We start from the raw sequence: 20,506 nt of genomic DNA, 5'->3' as shown, positions 1-20,506 counted from the left end.
TCCCCCTTCCTGTTACCAGTTATCTTTGAGTACTGTACGTTAAGTAGTCACAGTATTGCCCTATTTATTAGTGTTTCAAGAGATAGCAGAAATCTTTGAGGAAATCAGTTAGAAAGCTTTGAAAAGGCCTTAGGTTGCCATTGGTGAGCTTTTCATGATTTGGATTTAGCAGTACTCTTAGACCCTTATCTTATAAAGCTCCTTTCAGTAAGCCTTGCTTGATTTATGGACTGGCAGGGCTTTTAGAACAGTTATTACATATTTGGAAATAAGCAAAGATAATCTTAGTCAGTCTGATGCAATGGAAGGAGCCTTGGACTAGAAAACAGGACATCCATGCCCTTTCCAGCAATATGTTCTGTGATTCTGTGTATTAAGTTGCTACTTCTGGATTAATGAATTTCCAGTATTTTTATTTCATAAATAATTTCATAAACTTTTTTTTAAACAAGCTGTTTTCTGCATCTGGAATTCTCCTCTGCTACCCCTTCCCCTGCTCTCCTATCTCTTCTAGTTCTTGTACCACTCCTCCTCCCCTTTCTCCTCTACCACCATCATCTCCCCGTCTTGAACATGGGAAAATAGAAACATACTGTTAAAACAGTATGTGGAGAAAAGATTTTGGCCAGAAATACTCCCAGGTGGGAAGGTAAAGTAAATGAGTAGAATACTTTCCAAATTTGTGTATATGTTATAAATTACATATATATAAAATTACATATATTTTATAATGGAGAAGTTAACTTTAATAAACAGGGCTTTTTTCCAACACATGTGGTGGTTCTAAATCTAATACATGAATTCTTTATTTTTGGCTGACAGAAGTAATAATTGTAACATCTTATAGAAGTTACGGTTACCCTAAAATCATTTCATGATTCAGCTATAAAAAGATACTTAGAACTGTATGCTTAACTAGTGAAATGTGATGGAATGTTGAATCTGATTATTCTAGTAATACAAGGAGTTTTGTAAATGTGTTGATTGATTATAAACATATTATTTGAAGGCCACTTTCCTAGCTGTTGACTGTTGGCTCACTCATTTACTGCCAGGGAGCCCACCCAGGCTTCTTAAATTTACATTGAGGAACATGCCAATTTTATATCTCATTTGAGCTAGCCATCTTGTAAATGGTGATGATGATTATCTTAAGGGGTCCCTGGTAAATAAGTTCACCACAATAGTAAAAATATTCAAAGAGCATTTCCTACCCTTAATAAGTCAATAATGTCTTCCAAAGGTCTTGCCTACTTTTCACAAAATCATTTTCCATATGTAAGCAAGCACGGAAGTGTGATGTAGCAAATTGTGTGTGCTTTATAGTTACCATCCCCTTTATAGGAATGACCAACACAAATCTGAGAATGTTTTTGTTTTTGATGTAATCCATGAAGAAAATAATTTAACCTTCGTTTTATATGTTTTTGTGAAGGGATCAGTGCTTTAATTGAAATACCTAAGAACTGTGTTGTGGCAGCAGTTGGCAAAGAACTGAGTGAGTATGACTCTTTTTTTCTTTTATTTCTTCTTTTTAAAAATTTTAAACTAGCCTTGTTATACACATTTCAGAAATACTAATTCAAGGGACATCTTTCCCGCCCCAGTCTTGGCCTCCTGGGATTGTCGAAGTGATGTGGAGCCCAAGACATTTTCAAGATGTTAGGTCAGTTTTTGTACCACACTTGGTCTAGCATAGCCAAGTGGGCAAGGTAACCCCACTCCTCTGATGCTAGAGAAGGCCATTTACATTCCACAGTCCTCTCTGTTGCTGATCCACACTCATACACTTACTTAGCAAAAACTTCAGCCACATAAAACAACTATCAACATTCTGGAAACTAAAAGCTTGAGTTGGGAGTGTTGGAGGAGGATTATTTTGGGAGTTTACTAAGATAGGAACTGTGGAGGTTTTGCCTCAGGAAGCCAGAATGGGGTCCATTTTCTTGTGGGGGAGTTTATGCCATTTACCTCAGAGTAGTGGGATAGCAGAAGGAGGGATAGCAACAGGAATTTTGTAAATGTATTAACTGATTATAAACATGCAGTTTGAAGGACACTTTCTTAGCTGTTGACTGTTGGCTAACTCATTTACTGCCAGGAGCCTGCAGTAAAAAAAAAAACCCTTTTATACTCATTACCTTATGGATGAAATTTGGGTGCTGAGAAGTGAATAGAGTAAGCACCCTTCTTAAAAGCTGCTTTTTTCTTGAAGAATTTCTAGTCCAGAGGGCATTTGCTATTACTTGTGCTGCTGCTTCTAGAGACCAGCCTTGAGATTTGCTATGACCATCAGTTGGCATGCTTGCAGATGCCATTGAGCCGTGAGCTAATTGTTCACCATTTATAAACTGCTGTCTGCAGGCTCCACTGCTTTGCAGTCACATTTCTCTTTCTTCAACTGAACTTTGTGTAATCATGTCTGAGAAGTAATTTTCTAGATGCTATGCTTATTCTTTTCATAAAGTAGTTTCTAAAGATATAATTTTGTGTTTAGTTTTTTTTTTTTCTTTTTCCTTCCTTGCAAAAATTCAGTTTTCCCATGTTCTTTATTGACCTGGAAAGACATCTAGCTTTTCCCTGCCTTTTTCCTCTTGTGTCAATCACTTGTGTTTTGCTGGTTTTACTCTAACTCAGTGGTTCTTACATTTTAGTGTGCGTGAGAATGACTTGAAGGACTTGTTAAAAACACAGATTACTGGGCCTCACTCCCAGAGTTTCTAATTCACTAATTCTGGAGTGGGGCCTGAGCTTCTGCGTTCTAACAGGTTCTCTGGTAGTGCTGAGGTTGCTGGTCTGGGACCATACTTTGAGGATGGCTGCTGTAACTATTTTGCTTCACTTCTTTCCATCTCAGTACTGTTGCTCTATTTAGGTACTCATCTCCTCTTTTGCCTGCTCTGTTGTGATAGTCCCCTAACTTGTCTTCCTTCCTCTACCTTACTGCTTCTCAAATCCCTTCTCCTCTAGTTTAGTGCTTCCCAGATACATTTTCTAGTAGATGCTAGAGGGATCTATCTAAAATGCAGGCTTCAAAATGATACAGATGCACTTATTTGCAAAGCAGGAATAGAGACACAGAGGTAGAGAATGGATGCATGGATACGGGGCAGGGGGCAGGGGATGAATTGGGAGATTGGGATTGAAATATATACACTATTGATGCTATGTATAAAGTAGATAACTAATGAGAACCTACTGTGTGGCACAGGGAACTCTACTCAGTGCTCTGTGGTGACCTAAATGGGAAGGAAATCCAAAAAAGGGGATATATGTATACATATAGTTGTTTCACTTTGCTGTATAGCAGAAACTAAAACAACATTGTAAAACAACTATACTCCAATAAAAATTAATTTTTTAAAAAACGCAAGCTTCAAAGCTTCAGTGGCTTCTGATTGCCTACATCAGTTGTTTCTGGACTCTCAAATTTCTGGTAAGTACAAAAGGTCAAACTTGTGGAGATCAACACAGAGTTGCCAGTTTTTATTTTGTTTAGTGAAAACATTAAAAATCCCAAACCAGAAACCAAACAAACTACCATTTACCACCCTGACTTTATAAAAATAAGTTTTAAACAACAAAATATGAAGAACATGATCTCAGAAAAAAAGAATAGGACTTTAAATTGAATACATTTAGTTTTATTAAAAAAACTTATGTAGTCCTTATTTTTTCTCATTTTTGCTCCAGATGAAAGAAATCTTTGCCCTAGGGACCAATGTAAGGACACCAGTAGCCTACAAGTCCAGATTTTTCAACATATCAAATCATGCCCTCCATTATCTCCCACCTGCTTCCTTTGAGTCCTGTATCACTTGTATCACTTACTGAATTCTCAGGCATTCCCCAACCTCTGTGCCTTCATTTCTGTTGTCACCCTGTATTGGACTTGTCCTCCTACTTATTGTCCTCTTCAATCTGGCTAATTTCTAAAATAAGAGATTTTTATTGAATGAATTAGTGAATTCATTGAAATAGTAATAAAAGCAACACTAATGCGTCAATGGAAGTTAGAATATTAGCCCAAAAAAAGGAAGAAATGAAAGTTGGTTTTATTCAGAAAATAATTTATAAAAAATACAAATATTCTTAAAAACGAGGTTCTGCATTTTACTTAGTCTTATAAAATAAATGTCATGCCATTTTTCCTTATAAAAATAAGTTTTAGTCCTTTAAATGTACTATCTTTTCTATTTCTAAGACTAAGCTTGTGCCCATGTACTTGGTTTTAAATGTTCCATACCAATTTCTCTTTTTCTAATGTGAGGGTTCCTCTCAACAGGAAATAGAATTTCTGTGTCCACTAGCTGCAGTGACTTTGAGGCTTTTATTATCAATAGCTAAGCAAGGCTATCAGCTCTGAGTACTCATCCTGGTTCAGAAGTCCAGGATTTTTCTATTAATCCTTTTTTAGAATTGACTATTGCTTCTCTTTTATCTTCTGATCTAATTCATATTTGTTTTGTTTTCTCAAAGTTATTACATATGTGACCCTTGTGAATACTTGTCTATAGAGACTATTTATGGACTCACTGAGCAGTTTTACATTATCTTTTGTACTTTGTAGTTTTTTGTTCAGAGGCTTCATGGTTGGTAGTGGGTTTAGAAAAGTTTTAATAAAGGAACAGAGCTCTGAGGACACACTCACTTGGGATTTTGGTAGGTCATTTCAAACATCTCAAGCATTTGAAAGAAATATTTTAAAGTAGTATGAACAAGGCTGTCTTTGGAGATGGGTTTTTCAGTATTTTAGGTATTTCTCACTTAATGAAATGATAGCTTTTTAAGCAGAAATATAACTTTAATCTTTGACCATTTTAATAAAATTGTATCTGTTTTTCATTTAGTAATTTTCAGGCTGGTAGTACCCACGGAGGGATCACTAGGATGGGATATTCTTCAAGTTAAGCGCCTCCTTGATCACCAGGATAATATTCTCTCACTGGTTAATGTCAATGGTAAGCTCATTGTGTACATGTTGATATTATGTAAAAATTTTTTAACTTTTTAACCTGTTTTGAACTTTAGTCTTGTTTTGTTCTAGGATTCTAGAATTACCATGATGAAAATAATGATATTAATTAGTAGGGATTGGCAGTCTTTTATTTTGTGAGGTTTAAACCAGTGGAATTCATCAAGTTTCATAGATTGTTAGGTCTTAGATTTAGGCACAAGGGGGAGAATAGAGTTGGGCAGAGAAAAGGGATGACGGAGGAGAGAGCATACTTACCTCAGTTGCTGCTTGGTAGCTGTGGTATGATTGTTGTAGGCTATCAGTACTAATGCTTGGTAGCATTTTGACTTTTTTGGCAAATGGTCCTGGCTAGTTTCTCTTTTGAAGATCACACAGTACAAATTACATAGCACTCTACTTACAGTAGAATGAGCTGGATTCAAGCCAGTTGTAATTATGATTGAAGAGTCAGAGAATAACACCAAACTAAAGGTCTGTGGAAAATGGGTCATATCTGCCCTTCCTCATGGTTGTGTGTGTTGGTTTGCCAGACTTTCTTTCTTTCTTTTATTTTATTTTATTTTTTTTGACTTTTTGGCTGCATGGCACGTGGGATCTTAGTTCCCTGACCAGGGATTGAACCGCCCCCCCTGCAGTGGAAGCATACAGTCCTAACCGCTGGACTGCCAGGGAAGTCCTGCCAGACTTTCTATTTGGCTTTATAATGATTTTAATGAGTTAGCTCCTGTGAGCTGAACCTGACATCAGATGACAGGATAGGATCACAAACCACAAATCCTGGGATTTAGCTACTTCATTTTCAAATAAAGTGACACCTTATATCATCAGAGCTTTCCTGGGTGATCTGTGTTCTGAGGTCAGATGGGAGAACTCCGGTGGCTTCAATTTGATATTCTGGAGGACAGTGTAAGAGGGTCCTGCAAGGATGCCATGAATATGATGTTGTAAGGGGACTGGACTGCACCCCCTGGCCTGAGATCTGGGTTGGCTATTTTTGAGCAATACTTTGTAGAAATATGAGGCAGAGGAAAGGGGCACAGACAGCACTAAGTGTAGTCTCCATTTGTATGCTGTTCAGTCACATTTTCAGATACATCAGTGAGAATGTCCCTTCCAGCTCTAAGATTTTCAGTAGCCATTTGCTTGTTCAACCCAGCTACAAGTCTTTCTGATGACTAGATTGTCTATATGATAGAAATAATAATATTAGGAGCACCACTTTATTTTTCTCTGGGGGCTCCTTTTCTTCTAGCCATGATGGCAGCACAAAAGGCAGGTTCTTATTTGGAAGTCCCCCTGACACTGAGCCAGAGAAGCTCCAAGGCCCTAAAGCTGTTGAGAAAAGCACAGCAGTGTTTTGGCCATTACAATGGTCATGCCCAGTTGTCCCATTTCAGCAGTGAAGCATTGGTACCAGGACCTGGCATGTTTCCTTAATGAAGGTGATGGGATGTTCCTGAGGTAGCCTTAACCTCATGGCACTTCTTTTGCTGTGTGATGTACAGAGAAGCTTATAACAGTTTAACCAAGAAAGCTTTCTTCATGTATTTCTTTGCCAACTTGTTAAGGGAAAGAAAATGGAAAGCTAAAGCAAAAAAAAAAAAATTGTTAATAAAAATTACAGAAAACCCCTAGTGCTTTATACTTTATAAATTCCATGACTATAAAATTATACTACAGAATATAAGTAAGCCAAAAGCGTATTTAAGAATCATATATGGACAAGTAGTCTGGTAAAATTTGACAATGATATTGTGACAGTCTTACCTCGTATATAGACACGTTTGCCATGCTGCAGATTTTGGCAGTCCTGAAATTATTATGTTGTACAATTCCCAGTTCCACTTTCAGCCCTGCTTCTTTATCCCCACCAATTACCAATTAAAGATGTGTCCAGTTACTGGGTTTATAACTCACAGGAAAAGTGCATTTTCATTGAGGTGGTCCTAGGGCAACCTTAGAATGGTACAACAGAGAACTCCTACAAATGTGGAAAATGAATACCAGGTTTGCCAATGAGGTCTAAATGCCTGTGCAGAGATTTTCTAAGACAGACATACAAGATAACCTTGCTTATATCTTCTGGCAAAAGGCTCTGGGTGCTGCTTCTTTATTTTATTCCTTTTCTTGTTTTGTACTGACAGCATGGTATGGTAGTCACAAAGTATTAGTACTTCTGAGGGATGGGTAGACAGGTATCAGGTGAGATTTTCATACTAAGTGACTTTTGATAATTGCATAGGATGGAAATCCATCCGTATATATAAAACACATTGAGGTTGTTCGGTGTGAAACATTTTGAATGACTAGTTTGGGATAATTTACATAGCAATAAACTATACTGACTCAGGTCAGTGTCAGCATTTTATTTTTAGTGAAAAATTCTAACTGGGCTCAAATACTTTGCTATTACATAGATGAATTACAAACACTTGGAGGAGATCAGAGCAGGCAGCTGTGTGGTCTCAGTAGGTTAACTCTGTTATAAGGACGCATGCAGAATTGGAATCTAGAAGGATCTTCACTTGTTAATGTCTCTGGTTCTTTCGTAGTTTGAGTGAGATTGGAAAGAGGAGGGAAAGGGATGGAAAAGAAGGTCATGGAAAGATAACTACTGTCTTAAGTTTCCCACTATTAGAACTGGAAGCCTGTTTCTCTCCACAGATGAGAAATGAACTTAATTCTTCACAGAGAGAATTCTATAGAGTCTGTTAATAAACTATATAGAAATTGGACTTGGAACCAAGACAAAATAATATTTACCTGTATGATTTCTGGTAATTCTTTACTTCTTTGAGATTGTTCATCTAGTTATTAGAGATTTCTGTCCTGCTGGTTTATTTGATGAATGGGATAATTAAATCATAATTACTCATCCATGTATTCCTAAATTACAAGTAACTGGATGTTTTAATACCATTAATATGGAATAATACCAGGGGTTCAAAATAATACCAGGGACTCAAAGATAACATTTGATGTCTTTTTAAAATGGCTGCACATTATTTAATTTGATTTTTACAATCATTTTCATTTAATGCCTGAGAATTCCAAGATAGAAAAAGATTAAATGACTTTCTGAAGACCAACCACATGGCTAGAAACAGGCAGAGCCAAAATTAAAACTAGAGTTTCTAGACTCACAGTGCTTTGTTCTGTTCCTCCTAAATATAAAGGAATTAAATTACATTTCTTTAAGATAGTTTTTAGTCTCAGCAGTTGTACATTTTCTATTAAATGTATAATTTGTCAACTGTCTTAGTTGGCCCACTAATTTCATTTTTATTAAAGGTTTTAAAAACTTGTTATTGTGCAAATAATACATATGAGGAGACAGAAACATAAAAATGTAAAAATGAAAATGAAAATCATCCTACCATACAGCATTAAGTACAGGTTCATATCCTTCTAAGTGTTTTTCTGGGCATATATGTGTATACATATGGTGTGCTTTTTGTAACAGTATGTCATGAATATATTTCTGTATTAATATAACATACTTTTACAACTTAATTTTCAATAACAGCATAACTATTTCATTTTGTGGATGTTATTTATTTATTCGATCCCCAATTGGATGTTTTAGGATATCTTTAGATTTTTAATACTATGTGTAACAGCCTTGTCACATATGTCTTTCATGTACTTTCCTCAGGATAAATTCCTAGAAGTGGAATTGTTAGATCAGTGGGTTTACAATTTTTTAAGGTTTTGATGTATATTACCAAGGATTGCAAAGATTACACCAATTTATACTAGGGCATGAATAGTACGTGAGTGTGCTGATTCTGTATGCTTTTGCCAGCATTGGGTGTTTTCGTGTTTTATAATCTTTCCCGATTTGCAAGTCAGTAAATAGTATCTCATTGCTTTTAGATGTCTTTGATTATTAGGGAATTGAACGTCTTTTCACATGTTTACTGGCCATTTGTATTTGTTTTGCCAGTTCGGGTCCTTTGCCCATTTTTCTGCTGGAGTGCTTATCTTGTTCTTAGTGATTTCTAAGAAGTCCTTATGTATCAAGTATAATCAACCTATTTTGACATCTAAATTGCAGAGTTTTCCCAGAGTTTTGTCATTTAAATGTATGATTTTGGGGGACTTCCCTGGCGGTCCAGCAGTTAAGACTTCCCCTTCCAATGCAAGGGGTGTGGGTTTGATCCCTGGTCGGTCCAGCAGTTAAGACTTCCCCTTCCAATCAAAGGGTGTGGGTTTGATCCCTGGTAGGGGAGATAAGATCCCACCCACATGCCTTGAGGCCAGAAAACCAAAACATAAAACAGAAGCAATTTTGTAACAAAATAAAAATTTAAAAAATGGTTCACATCAAAAAAATCTTTAAAAAAAGTATGATTTTGTGCTAAGTAGGTGTTTACTCATATCTCTTTCCCCAGCCTCCACTCTGTCTCCTTGAGAAGCCTTTTAGCACTCCATATTCATAAAACATTCACCTTTATTTTCCTCAGTTCTTTAAATACCTTTAATGTTTTAATCTGTTTGAAACTTATTTTGGTATATGTGAAATAACAGAAAATATATATATTGGTCTTTGCCCCCAGTTCCTGGCACAGAGTTCCTTAAAACTCTTGTAATTGCCCAAGAGATAAGAGCACAAGGAACATCTTTTGTCTAATATTTGGTCTAATATTTCCTGACACAGCTCCTAAATCCCTTGGAATTTCCTGGGTGATAGGAGTGTCTTTTGTTCTAATGAGGCTACTCTTTCTTGATGGGCTCCTGGATGGTGGCTGGTCACCAGAAAGACCAAGCCATTATTAGAAGCTTAGAATTTTTGGCCATCGGCCACCTGCCCCCGCGGCAATTCTCCAGAGAGGGGTGAGGGGCTGGACGTGGAGTTAGTCATCGATCATGCCTGTGTGATGAAGTTTCCATAAAAATCGCAACAGTATGGGGTTCAGAGAGCTTTTGAGTTGCTAAACACGTGGAGGTGCTGGGAGAGTAGCATGCTCAGAGAGGGCATGCTTGCTCTGCGATCCTTCCCACATACCTTGCCCTGTGCATCTCCTCCTTCTGGATGTTCATCTGTATCCTTTATCATATCTTTGTATAATAAAGTAAGTAAACTGTTTTCCTGAGTTCTGTGAGCCCTTCTAGCAAATTAATTGAACCTGATGAGGGGATGTGGGACTCTTCGATTTATAGCCAGTTGGTCAGAAACACAGGTAACAACCTGGATTTGCAGTTAGTATCTTAAGTGGGAGAAGTCTTGCAGGACTGAGTCCTTAACTTGTGGGATCTGAAACTATCTCCAGGTAGACAGTGTCAAAGTTGAGTTGAATTTAGGGACACTCAGCTGGTGTTGCAGAATTGCCTGGTGTGGGAAAACCCCACACACATCTGGTGTCAGGCATGTGGTGAGTGTGGGAGTAAAGGAGAAACAGAAGTGTAGCTTCTCCTCACTGTGTATGATCCAAGGTAAGGTTCTTTTGTTTTTATTCCCCAAATACTTAACCAAATAGTCCAGCATAAGGTATTTCTTTGTTTGCTGAATTGAAATGCAGTCCTTATCATATACTAAATTTCTAAGTAAGCTTGAGAGTATTTCTGATAATCTTCCTGTTTGGCTTGTCTAGTTACCTCACTGTTCTAAACATTGTGATTTTATAGAGCAATACTACGAGGTGGTTCATTCATTTTTATGTTTAGCCTAGGTAAATGGTCAATAATGAGACATATATGAACTCTGCCTAGATTTGAGTTTTGTAACTGGCTCCCATGTTGGAGAGCTCATCATCTGGGATATCCTGGACTGGACTGTGCAGGCCTGTGAACGCAACTTCTGGGACCCATCTCCACAGCTGGACACTCAGCAAGAAATAAAACTGTGTCAAAAGCCAAATGATGTTTCTATTCATCATTTCACATGGGATGAAGAGGTAAAAAAAAAAAAAAAAAAAAATTGAGAAAAATATCTATAATCTTGTCTTTTAATAAACCCAGTTTCTAATTTTTAAAATTTAATCTCATGATCATATAGAAAGTTATCATTTCCTGTGTTCACGTTGTGCTCTAAAATGTTTTGATATTTTTCAAAGATTGCATCACTTGCTTTAAAAAAGAATTTTAATCTTAGCTCTTATCTTTGAGGCAAGGAAGTGATTAAATGGCCACAGATTTTAAAACCCTATTGAAATTTTGAGTTGTATTAAATATTCCCGCAGGATTTGAGGATAATGCTTAAAATTGTTCTAAGCAACACTCTGAGAAAGAATCCTTTTGAAGATTCTGGTGCATTTCCTGGAGCAGTAAAGGAAATTAAAATTTTCAGGAATGGCTTTCTTTTAGTCTTCTAGCATCATGGGGCAAGATGATTGTGTGAGAATTACTGATTTCAATCCTTTAGGCCTTCGCAGTGATGCTCTTGAAGCACTTTACATCCTTTTTTGCAGTAAGAGATTAGTACCAATGGATTTCTGAATCTTGGCTCTGATCTGGACACCTCTTCTTTTAGCTTCAGGGGCTCAGAAAATATGTTTAAAATGGGGGTTCCTTTTCTAAATATAATCACAAGAAATGTTTGAGTTATAAACTTTGAGGAGAGGGGTTAGAGGAGGCTTTTATCTCACTTTATTTTGTGCCTTCCTGTACTGTTTAAATCTTCTAATTGTATGTGTTTTGTTATTTTTATTTAAGAATTCAGTAATAGTGTTCTGGATGGGGAGAGCATGGTCTGCTTTTTGTTTTTGTTTTGGCTTTCTTTGCACCTCTCTTACCTTAAAAACAAAACAAAACTAAAACAGAGTAGGGTAAGAATAGGTTAAAGAATACTATTATACCTAAAGATTGTTTCTTTATATCCCAATTTTATTTTTCTAAAAAGTACATGTGATAAAAGACAGTAGTCTCAGAAAAGATGGAAATTATTTCTAAGAGTTGTAGCCCTAAAAATTTTATATGTATATATATTTTTATCTTTCGGCTGTGTTGGGTCTTCTTGCCATGCACAGGCTTTTCTCTAGTTGCAGCGAGCAGGGACTACTCTTCAGTTGTGGTGTGCGGGCTTCTCATCGTGGTGGATTCTCTTGTTGCCTAGCACGGGCTCCAGGCGCGTGGACTCAGTTGTTGTGGCTCACGGGCTCCGGAGTGCAGGCTCAGCAGTTGTGGCGCACGGGCTTAGTTGCTCTGTGGCATGTGGGATCTTCCCAGACCAGGGATCGAACCTGTGTCCCCTGTATTGGCAGGCGGATTCTTAACCACAGTGCCACCAGGGAAGTCCGTATATATTTTTAATTTGATACCTTTTTCTCACTTTTGTAAAAGTGTTTAAAGTTTTGCATTTTGTATCCTCTTTAATCTTAACATTTTCAATTAGTGTTATTAACTGCTATAAATGCTTAATAAAGCACTCAGTTTTCCCTAATTTTCTTTGTTTTATCGGAGTTTTTTTCTTTCTGCAGAGGGGCCATTCATTGTTGATGACAAGTGATTGATAGAGTGATTCTGTTGAGTAAAGGCTGCCCCAAAGCTTATTAATTCTCTAGTTGTATTGATAATTTTCTTTGTGACTTTGGATAAATCATTTAAACTCTGCACAGATTTCCTGGTCCATATAACTAGTTTCTGAGGTTTCTCTGCATTGAATGTCACCCAGGGCGCTAGATTTTAGCAGGTTGGCTAGCTGTTCTCGTTGACACTCATGGCACTGGTCTTCAGCTTGCATTGCTACATGCAGAATACCAATTCTGAGGGTCAAGGGGATCATTCCACATTTAAACTCTGGTAAGCCTTGGGGGACATGTTTTGGTTGAGATAGTGTAGGTCTGAGTTGGCATTGTAGCCTTTGAGGCTGCATGAGAAGTATTCTTTGGTGAGAACAGGTAGGCAAAAAAAAAAAAAATGATTTTTTGAAAGGTCTTTCTACTGGCATACCTACTGAGTAAGAATGAATGATTCTAAGACAAGAGCTACCAGAAGTCTAGTGACTTGCAAAACAATTTCAGAAGCTAGGTGGTATGGTATGAGGCAAGAGTAAGGGACTGGAGTAACATGACCTGGATTCTAATATCAAACTCTCATGTCTTAATTTTTGTGTGATATTAATCTTTTTAAATTTTGACTTGTTATTCTGGAAAATAGCTTTTCCTACATTAATGAGATGTTGTGAGGTTGAAGTAAGATAAATATTGGTGAAAGTACTTTCGAAAGATTAAAGCTGTTTTAGTAAAAAGGTGTTTCTAATACTACACTTGGAAAAATGTTTTTGTGAAGCCACTGTATATATGCCACTATAGCATATGCTTTTCTGTATCCTTTATAGGTCTTGTGACACTTAAGATGTGGAGTGCAAGTAATTTTGCTCACATTTTTCAGGCAAAAGAAGCTAAGTAGTTTTCCCATGGATATTGTATTATGTGAATGAAAACCTAGGTTGTACCTCAGCAGCTCCACCTCCACTGCAGGCCAATCTGTGAGCCACAGCTCCTTTCTCTAGCTGTCACATTTCAATGAGGAAGAAAGCGATGCTGTGGGGTATAATATACAAAGCTTTCTCTGTATTAGCAGTTGTGTCCTTCCACCTTCTAAATGCTGAGCTTTCCTTTGTGCTTTGATATTTTTGGATTTCAGAGGGCAGTACAATAATTTGGGCTGAAGGCTAGGAATAGGGAAGGTAACAATGGCTTTCTGATCTCACACCAGGGCTGGACATCTATTACACTAGGTAGTGGTAAGTACTAGTTTTATGCCCATTTCTGAACTTCCCCCCCTCCCCCCCAGAATGTATTTGTTGCAGTTGGAAGGGGTTTATACGTGTATAACCTTCAAATGAAGCGTGTGATTGCCTGCCAGAAAACTGCACATGACTCCAATGTCCTGCACGTTGCCAAACTTCCAAACAGGTACAAGTTTCCATCAGTTCTATGACAGGTGAAAGAAATGCATAGTTCCCAGGACCACCAGTGTAATTTTTCAAGGGGCAGAGTCACCTGGCTCCATGGCTTGACCTGTTAACGTTCTTTTGGAAATGGAGAATACCCCATGGCTGTCTTAACAGAAGAGTTTGTGACAATATATTACGAAATTTACAAGAAGCAAGGTTCAAATGAATTACATTGAATTTCATTATAAGAAGAGATAATTTAAAATTTGGTGTTTATTTTAAAAGATAAAAGACTTTTGGGCACTGACTGTTTACTAATTTTTTTTTTTTTTTTTTTTTTTTTTGTGGTACGCGGGCCTCTCACTGCTGTGGCCTCTCCTGCTGCGGAGCACAGGCTCCGGACACGCAGGCTCAGCAGCCATGGCTCACGGGCCCAGCCACTCTGCGGCATGTGGGATCCTCCCGGACCGGGGCACGAACCTGTGTCCCCTGCGTCGGCAGGCGGACTCCCAACCACTGCATCACCAGGGAAGCCCAATTTTTCTTTTTATATTTTCCACAAACCCACCTTTTTGGTGGTGGTGTTTGATTACGTCTACAATTAAATGGTAGTCTCCTTGTTGGCTAAGGCTACCAACCGAGGGCTTTCCCCTCAGGGTAGATTTGGCTGTTGAGTTTCTAGGGATTGAATTATATGAAGGAAATAGAATTATTTTCTATGCAGGATACTTTTAGAGTGAGAGGCGCCCTGAGAAGAGTTACAGTGAGAGGAAGGAATGAGGCTTCTCAGGATATTGTGAAACTAATTCATAACCTGTTTCCTGAATGCATTTTTAAAAATGGAAATGATACATATTTATAACATTTGAACCAATGTGTAACAGTATAATGTGTGCCTTTCTTGAGGAGTGCTTTTACTTTGCATTGTAAAGCCATATTGATAAATTGTGATTTTTATTGGCTCCTGCCAAGAGCTGAATAAAAGCAGTTGAGGGCTCCACTGATTTCTTTCACTGCAAATTTAGCATTGGCCTTACATGGTGCTCTTTTTATCACTGATTTTCTCTTCTGACAGGCAGTTAATCTCATGCTCAGAAGATGGCAGTGTACGCATTTGGGAGTTACGAGAAAAACAGCAGCTTGCAGCTGAACCTGTACCAACAGGTGAGTATCTTTTCTCAAAAAGGTAGTCTTGCTTTTTTTTTTTTCTCATATGCAAGACAGAAGAAAGGCAGTGGTATGTAACCACAAAATAATATACAGTGTGCTCCAAAATAAGCATCAGATGTTTACATGAAGCATTTGGTAATTGGGATCTAGGATTCACATTTAAATATTGCTTTACTGTAGAACTACCTGTTGATTTCAATTCAAGTCAACTAGGATTTTTTTGTTTTGAGGGGAAACTATTATTCCTGGTAATCTGACTGACCAAACGGCCTAATGAACTATTTACTCATTTATATTGTCTGTAATTCTGTCTGTTACACAGACAGAATTTGTATCATCAGGTGTCAAAGTTCTTTCAGCCTTAAACCATTATCATTAACATTGAACTCAATTTATTTATAAACATTTTGTATTTATATCATAATCTCATGAACTTCTTTGATTTTCAGGCATTTGATTTGAAAAACAAAAGCCCTGTTAGTTAGCAACCTTTGCATAAGAAATCAGATGCTGGTACCCCTGGAATTTCTTCTGGTTATTTGAAGTCATAGGGCATTGCTCTGGGACATCCCTGTGTTGCTTTTTGTCTACCCTTTATTGATAAATCTGAGTTGTGACCTCCCCCCCCATCCGCCTCATTGCCATTCAGATCTTTCATTTCTCTCCTCTTTGATTCCCATTGCCTTTTCCTCACGTTAACACACCTTCACCAGTGCGTGAGTAGGGACAATAAAAAAAGAGATGAGCAACAAACCTGGGTAGCTAAGAGGAAACGAAGTAACATATCTAAAAAACCCTAGCATAGTACCTGGTACCATCCGCTCACTTAGCCCTTGACTAAAATAAGTGGGGAACACTTTTGCATTTAAGTTTTGTTTTTCTGATCTTACATTAGAGCACAGTAATTTCGAAAATGACTGAAATGGTTGTGTTTTTCTAGGTTTTTTTAACATGTGGGGATTTGGAAGAGTAAATAAGCAAGCCAGCCACCCTGTTAAAAAACAACAAGAAAATGCCACTTCATGTTCACTAGAGCTTATTGGAGATTTAATTGGACACTCATCATCTGTGGAGGTATTATTTTTAATAGGCATATAAATGTCCAGGAAGCAATCTCACTGCTCTTCTTCTCTTAATTGGACACTCATCATCTGTGGAGGTATTATTTTTAATAGGCATATAAATGTCCAGGGAATTCCTGCTTTTCACATCTCACTGCTCTTCTTTCATTTGGTCTCATAAAGACCTAAACTTTCTCTTCTCTGTAGGTTTTTGTGGAATCTAAACATAGAATGGGATAGGTTATATAGTATGTGCCATTAGGATCTCCCTTTACAGAGAAATGATTTGAAGAAGGAATGTCTTGCTTCTAAAAAATGGCTTAATTACTATTACATATGACATGTAGGTAGATAGCTGACAATAAGGACGGTGTAAATAATGTTGAATATATAACTAGTAAATAGAGGCTACATGGAGGGTTGTGCTTATGTATGTAGAGGTAAAGCCTTATAGAATCTAATTCCAGGGAAGTTTATCAAATTCATGAACAGAGTACTGTTTTTACCTCCCTTTGGAGGATAATAATTTGTTAGCTTTAGTAAAACCCAATGTCTTGATTGTCATTGTGCATATATGAAAATAATTGAGAATTATAGGATGCATAAAGTTCTAACTTGTTATAAATACATTCAAATACCTTAATATTTACTATAGGCATTATTGCCTGTAATGAAGAAGGAATAAGACCACTTGAGGTAAAGAAATGATTGGAACTGGTAACAGTATAAGCAGAGTCCTAAGTAATGAATTTTTTAAAAATTCCTCCCCTGTTTCCTCCCTCCTCCCTTCCCCCCTCCCTCTGTGCTGGTCTTAGTTGCAGTATGTGGGATCTTTGTTGTGGCATACAGGCTCCTAGTTGCAGTTCCCACGTGCTGCAGGCCCCCTGCATTGGGAGCATGGAGTCTTAACCACTGGATCACCAGGGAAGTCCCATGAGTTTCTTAAATTGTTCTTCCCTGTTTCATAGCCAGTATTTCATCTGAAAGTGCATTTATACTTAGAGGCAACAGCACAACACTTGTTATTAGCATTTCCTGTATTTCAGGCACTATGCTAGACACTGGAGTTTACAAAGAGATAGATATAATATAAAAATATTATGGTCCTGAATATGAGCTAAACCTTGATGCTTAGGTAGGATTAAGATAGTCTTATGACCATAAGCTCCCTGATTTGGTGTACTCATGTCTTACTCATTTTTGCCTTCCTCTACCAGGTAGCCCAGTTGTTTTCATTTTGTTTTTTAACTTTGGAGTTGTGCAGATGGAATGTGGTAGACAGGAGGGCAAAGATAGAATCTACTTCGTGGCAAGGAGCAGGTTGGCTAGGCTGGAGGACTGTGTTCCAATGAATGGACACAGTAGGAGATAAAGCTGGGAAAGTAGTTTGGGGTCAGATTACTGAATGTAAGGCTAAGGAGTTTGGACTTTTTAAAAAAATTCATACGTCCATACATACATAAATAAAAAGTTTATTTATTTTGGCTGTGTTGGGTCTTTGCGCACAGGCTTCCTCTAGTTGCGGCCAGTGGGGGCTAGTCTTCGTTGTGGTGCACAGGCTTCTTATTGTGGTGGCTTCTCATTGAGCGCAGGCTTCAGTAGTTGTGGCGCACGGGCTTAGTTGCTCCACGGCATGTGGTATCTTCTCGGACCAGGGCTTGAACCTGTGTCCCCTGCATTGGCAGGTGGATTCTTAACCACTGCACCACCAGGGAAGTCCCTGGACTTTATGCTTTAAATAGTAGGAACCTATTAAAGGTTTTTAAATGGTGTGGCACGTTTGTCATTGTATGGAAGTGTTGAGATTTAATTACTTTTTTAAAGTATCTCTGGCTTCACTGAGAAAATCTTGGCTCTTTCTTGAATTTTCTTGTTCCTTTTTTCTTTTGATCCTTACTCTCTAAGCCTAGTCCTATCTACCTGTATTTATTGAATTCTAACTTTTCCATCTCCTGAGGAATTTTGGTCTGCTAGGTCTCCACCCCTCACTCCTACATCATCAGCTGAGCCCTTCTGCTATCTTCAGAAATGTATGAGTTATTTCTTAGAAAACTCAAATCCTATTTCTCTCCTTTATTTCACTCTTTCCCTCAAAGAGCTCATCCTTTTCATAGTTTCATTTATCTCCTCTCTAATACCAGCTCTCTACTCCATAGGATGAATGCTGCCTTCTCATCAACATTCCATTTTCCTATTCTTACTTTCCAGCCTGTTCCTTAACTGGGCATGACCTTCCTTTTATTTGGAGAGTTTTTGAAGCTTTGTCTGACAATTTAATTCATTATTGATCTATGCCTCCTTTTTCTGCATTTCTGTGGCAAATCATAGCCTGAACTATGTTATTTACTACCTGATTACATCATCTTTAATTGGTACTTATTGTTTCAACTGTGATTTGGTTTTCACAACTGAAATAGAACCTTCTTGAGGGAAGGGACCATAAGCATATAGATGACACTCAGTAAATGCTTAAGGATTGATTATGTCTCTGTTTATATAGAGAGCTAAAGCCATTGTTTATCTTGGAGAAATTGGTGGCCATTTTTGCATAAATAAGAAGGCCAGTAAAAATGATTAAGTAAAGCAGGTTTGTTGCGACTTCTCCCGACAAAAATCTTAAAACCAGTACTTGAGGAATTAGACAGTGGTAAAATTTAGATGATACTTTGGGAATTCATGTACTTTACAAAAAGTTGAGTAGTATTTACAAAGTTCTTACAAAGTTCTGATATTTAAAATACTGGATATTGGTCTAGCATTTGTATATTTGTATGTGAGTATCACTCACACTTAAAAATATCATTTCTCATGAAAGATATAGAGTTTTACAGTCAGATCCAAAGTCTCCAAGGTACACATTTTAACAAGCACCTGTTTTAATCTAGTTAGTATTAGCCTCTTCTTGACGTTCCTATAATCAGTAATTAAAAAATTTTTTTTACAGATGTTTCTGTACTTTGAAGATCATGGACTAGTGACATGTTCTGCTGATCATCTCATTATTTTGTGGAAAAATGGAGAACGAGAATCTGGATTGCGCAGCTTAAAGTTATTTCAAAAATTAGAGGAGAATGGTGACTTATATCTTGCTGTTTAGTTTAAGGAATTTGAACACCTGTGCATGAACAGCAAATATAGGGGTAATACTCTGAAAACCATTACCATATTAATCACTTAAATTTTGTAATATTTTTTTTCTTTTTACTCCATAAAATTCCAATTGTTTGAATTTTTTTTTCTGGGGCTGCAAACCAGCAACAAGTTGCTTCTCAGGTATTAGTACATTCACAAGTTTTTCATTTGACTTTTCACATAACAGTTACCTGAAACCATTGAAGGAATGGGTCTAATTTCAGCAGTGAATTTTCAGAAAGTGAAGTTTTCAGAGTTCATCACATATACCTGTTGAAGCAGAATGAAATTATACCACACTGTCCTCACAGAGATAAATTTTTTATGCTTTGAAAAAAATTCTACACCAGAAATTATATGAGCTTATGTTTAACGAGGAGAAGAGTACTTGGAACCTCTCACTCTCTTTAATGTAATTATATTGCCTCTAACTAAATTTTTATTCATCACCAGGGATTAGATTTTAAAAATATTACATGTAATTTCTTTCATTTAGCCTTTTTGGATTTTGAAATACCTGACTTTGTTCTCCAAAGTTAGTATTTTAACTATACCTGTCATTCTTTTAAAGATTTACTTAAGGAGAACTTACTTTTATGGAAATAAATATACATGATCATTATAGATGATATTTTGGGAGAAAAATGAAAAATCCAGTGAAGAGTAAATAGGATGTAGCATATCTTGAATTTAAACCTTGAGATATCCAGAAAACTGATGCCTCCCTGTAGGAAATGAAGATTCGTACTTTGTGCTGCTATTGAAGTGGTGAGTGCTGTGTTTTAAGCTTCTTAATTTGAACCTAGACCCTGGGAGGAGGTAGAAATAAATAGAAATAACAGTATTTTTTATTCTTTGGTTTTCTTTAGAGCCTGTTTGATGATTAAGAATTCTTGTGATAAATTTAAATATATCCTTTCTCCTACAAATCCCCCTGGTCTTTAGTAACTCTCAATATTCTAAATATGAAGCAAACCTGAATCTCTCACTGTTTTACTAAAGCTTTTTTTTTTTTTTGGTGCCAACTAATTTGTTTAAATCATTTTTAAAAAAAAAAAATTCTAGCTACTAAAATCCCTATAAACTCAAATCAGGAGGAATCTTATTAGGGTGTATTTTTTTCCCCCTAGCCTGAACAGCTATTGACTAGATTCTTGGTAATAGACCAGCAGCTGCCCCTCATATATGCCAGAGATGAGGCTAGATCAGTAAAGTTACAGTGTTTCCAAAGTGCCTGATTCATCTTACCATTGGCTCAAATATGAAATGCTTGAGACAGGCATCACTTATGAGTTTCTTGCAGACCACTGAGATTTAATCATCTTC

General features: G+C 37.1%; 1 protein-coding gene across 3 annotated transcripts in view; it reads left to right on the top strand.

Moving 5' to 3' along the window:
• WDR41 (WD repeat domain 41) overlaps positions 1-20,191 on the top strand; it is a 45,470-nt gene extending 25,279 nt beyond the window's left edge. Inside the window, exons 7-14 of one of the 3 annotated variants that reach the window (XR_010840174.1) lie at positions 1,436-1,498; positions 4,851-4,961; positions 10,691-10,875; positions 13,715-13,836; positions 14,893-14,981; positions 15,928-16,061; positions 18,993-19,948; positions 20,050-20,191. Coding sequence is in view for 2 of the 3 variants with exons in the window: in XM_059061388.2 (XP_058917371.1) it covers positions 1,436-1,498; positions 4,851-4,961; positions 10,691-10,875; positions 13,715-13,836; positions 14,893-14,981; positions 15,928-16,061; positions 18,993-19,145 (857 nt within the window). In the remaining variant the exon portion in view is untranslated. Of the gene's footprint in view, positions 1-1,435; positions 1,499-4,850; positions 4,962-10,690; positions 10,876-13,714; positions 13,837-14,892; positions 14,982-15,927; positions 16,062-18,992; positions 20,025-20,049 lie in introns of those variants that run through there. The other 2 variants (XM_059061388.2, XM_067031190.1) reach the window with 2 other exon arrangements.
• The last annotated feature ends 315 nt before the right edge of the window (positions 20,192-20,506 follow it).

The sequence above is a fragment of the Kogia breviceps genome, chromosome 4 (genome assembly GCF_026419965.1).
Source record: "Kogia breviceps isolate mKogBre1 chromosome 4, mKogBre1 haplotype 1, whole genome shotgun sequence".
Taxonomy (NCBI): domain Eukaryota; kingdom Metazoa; phylum Chordata; class Mammalia; order Artiodactyla; family Physeteridae; genus Kogia; species Kogia breviceps.
This window is presented reverse-complemented; position numbering and strand designations above follow the sequence as displayed.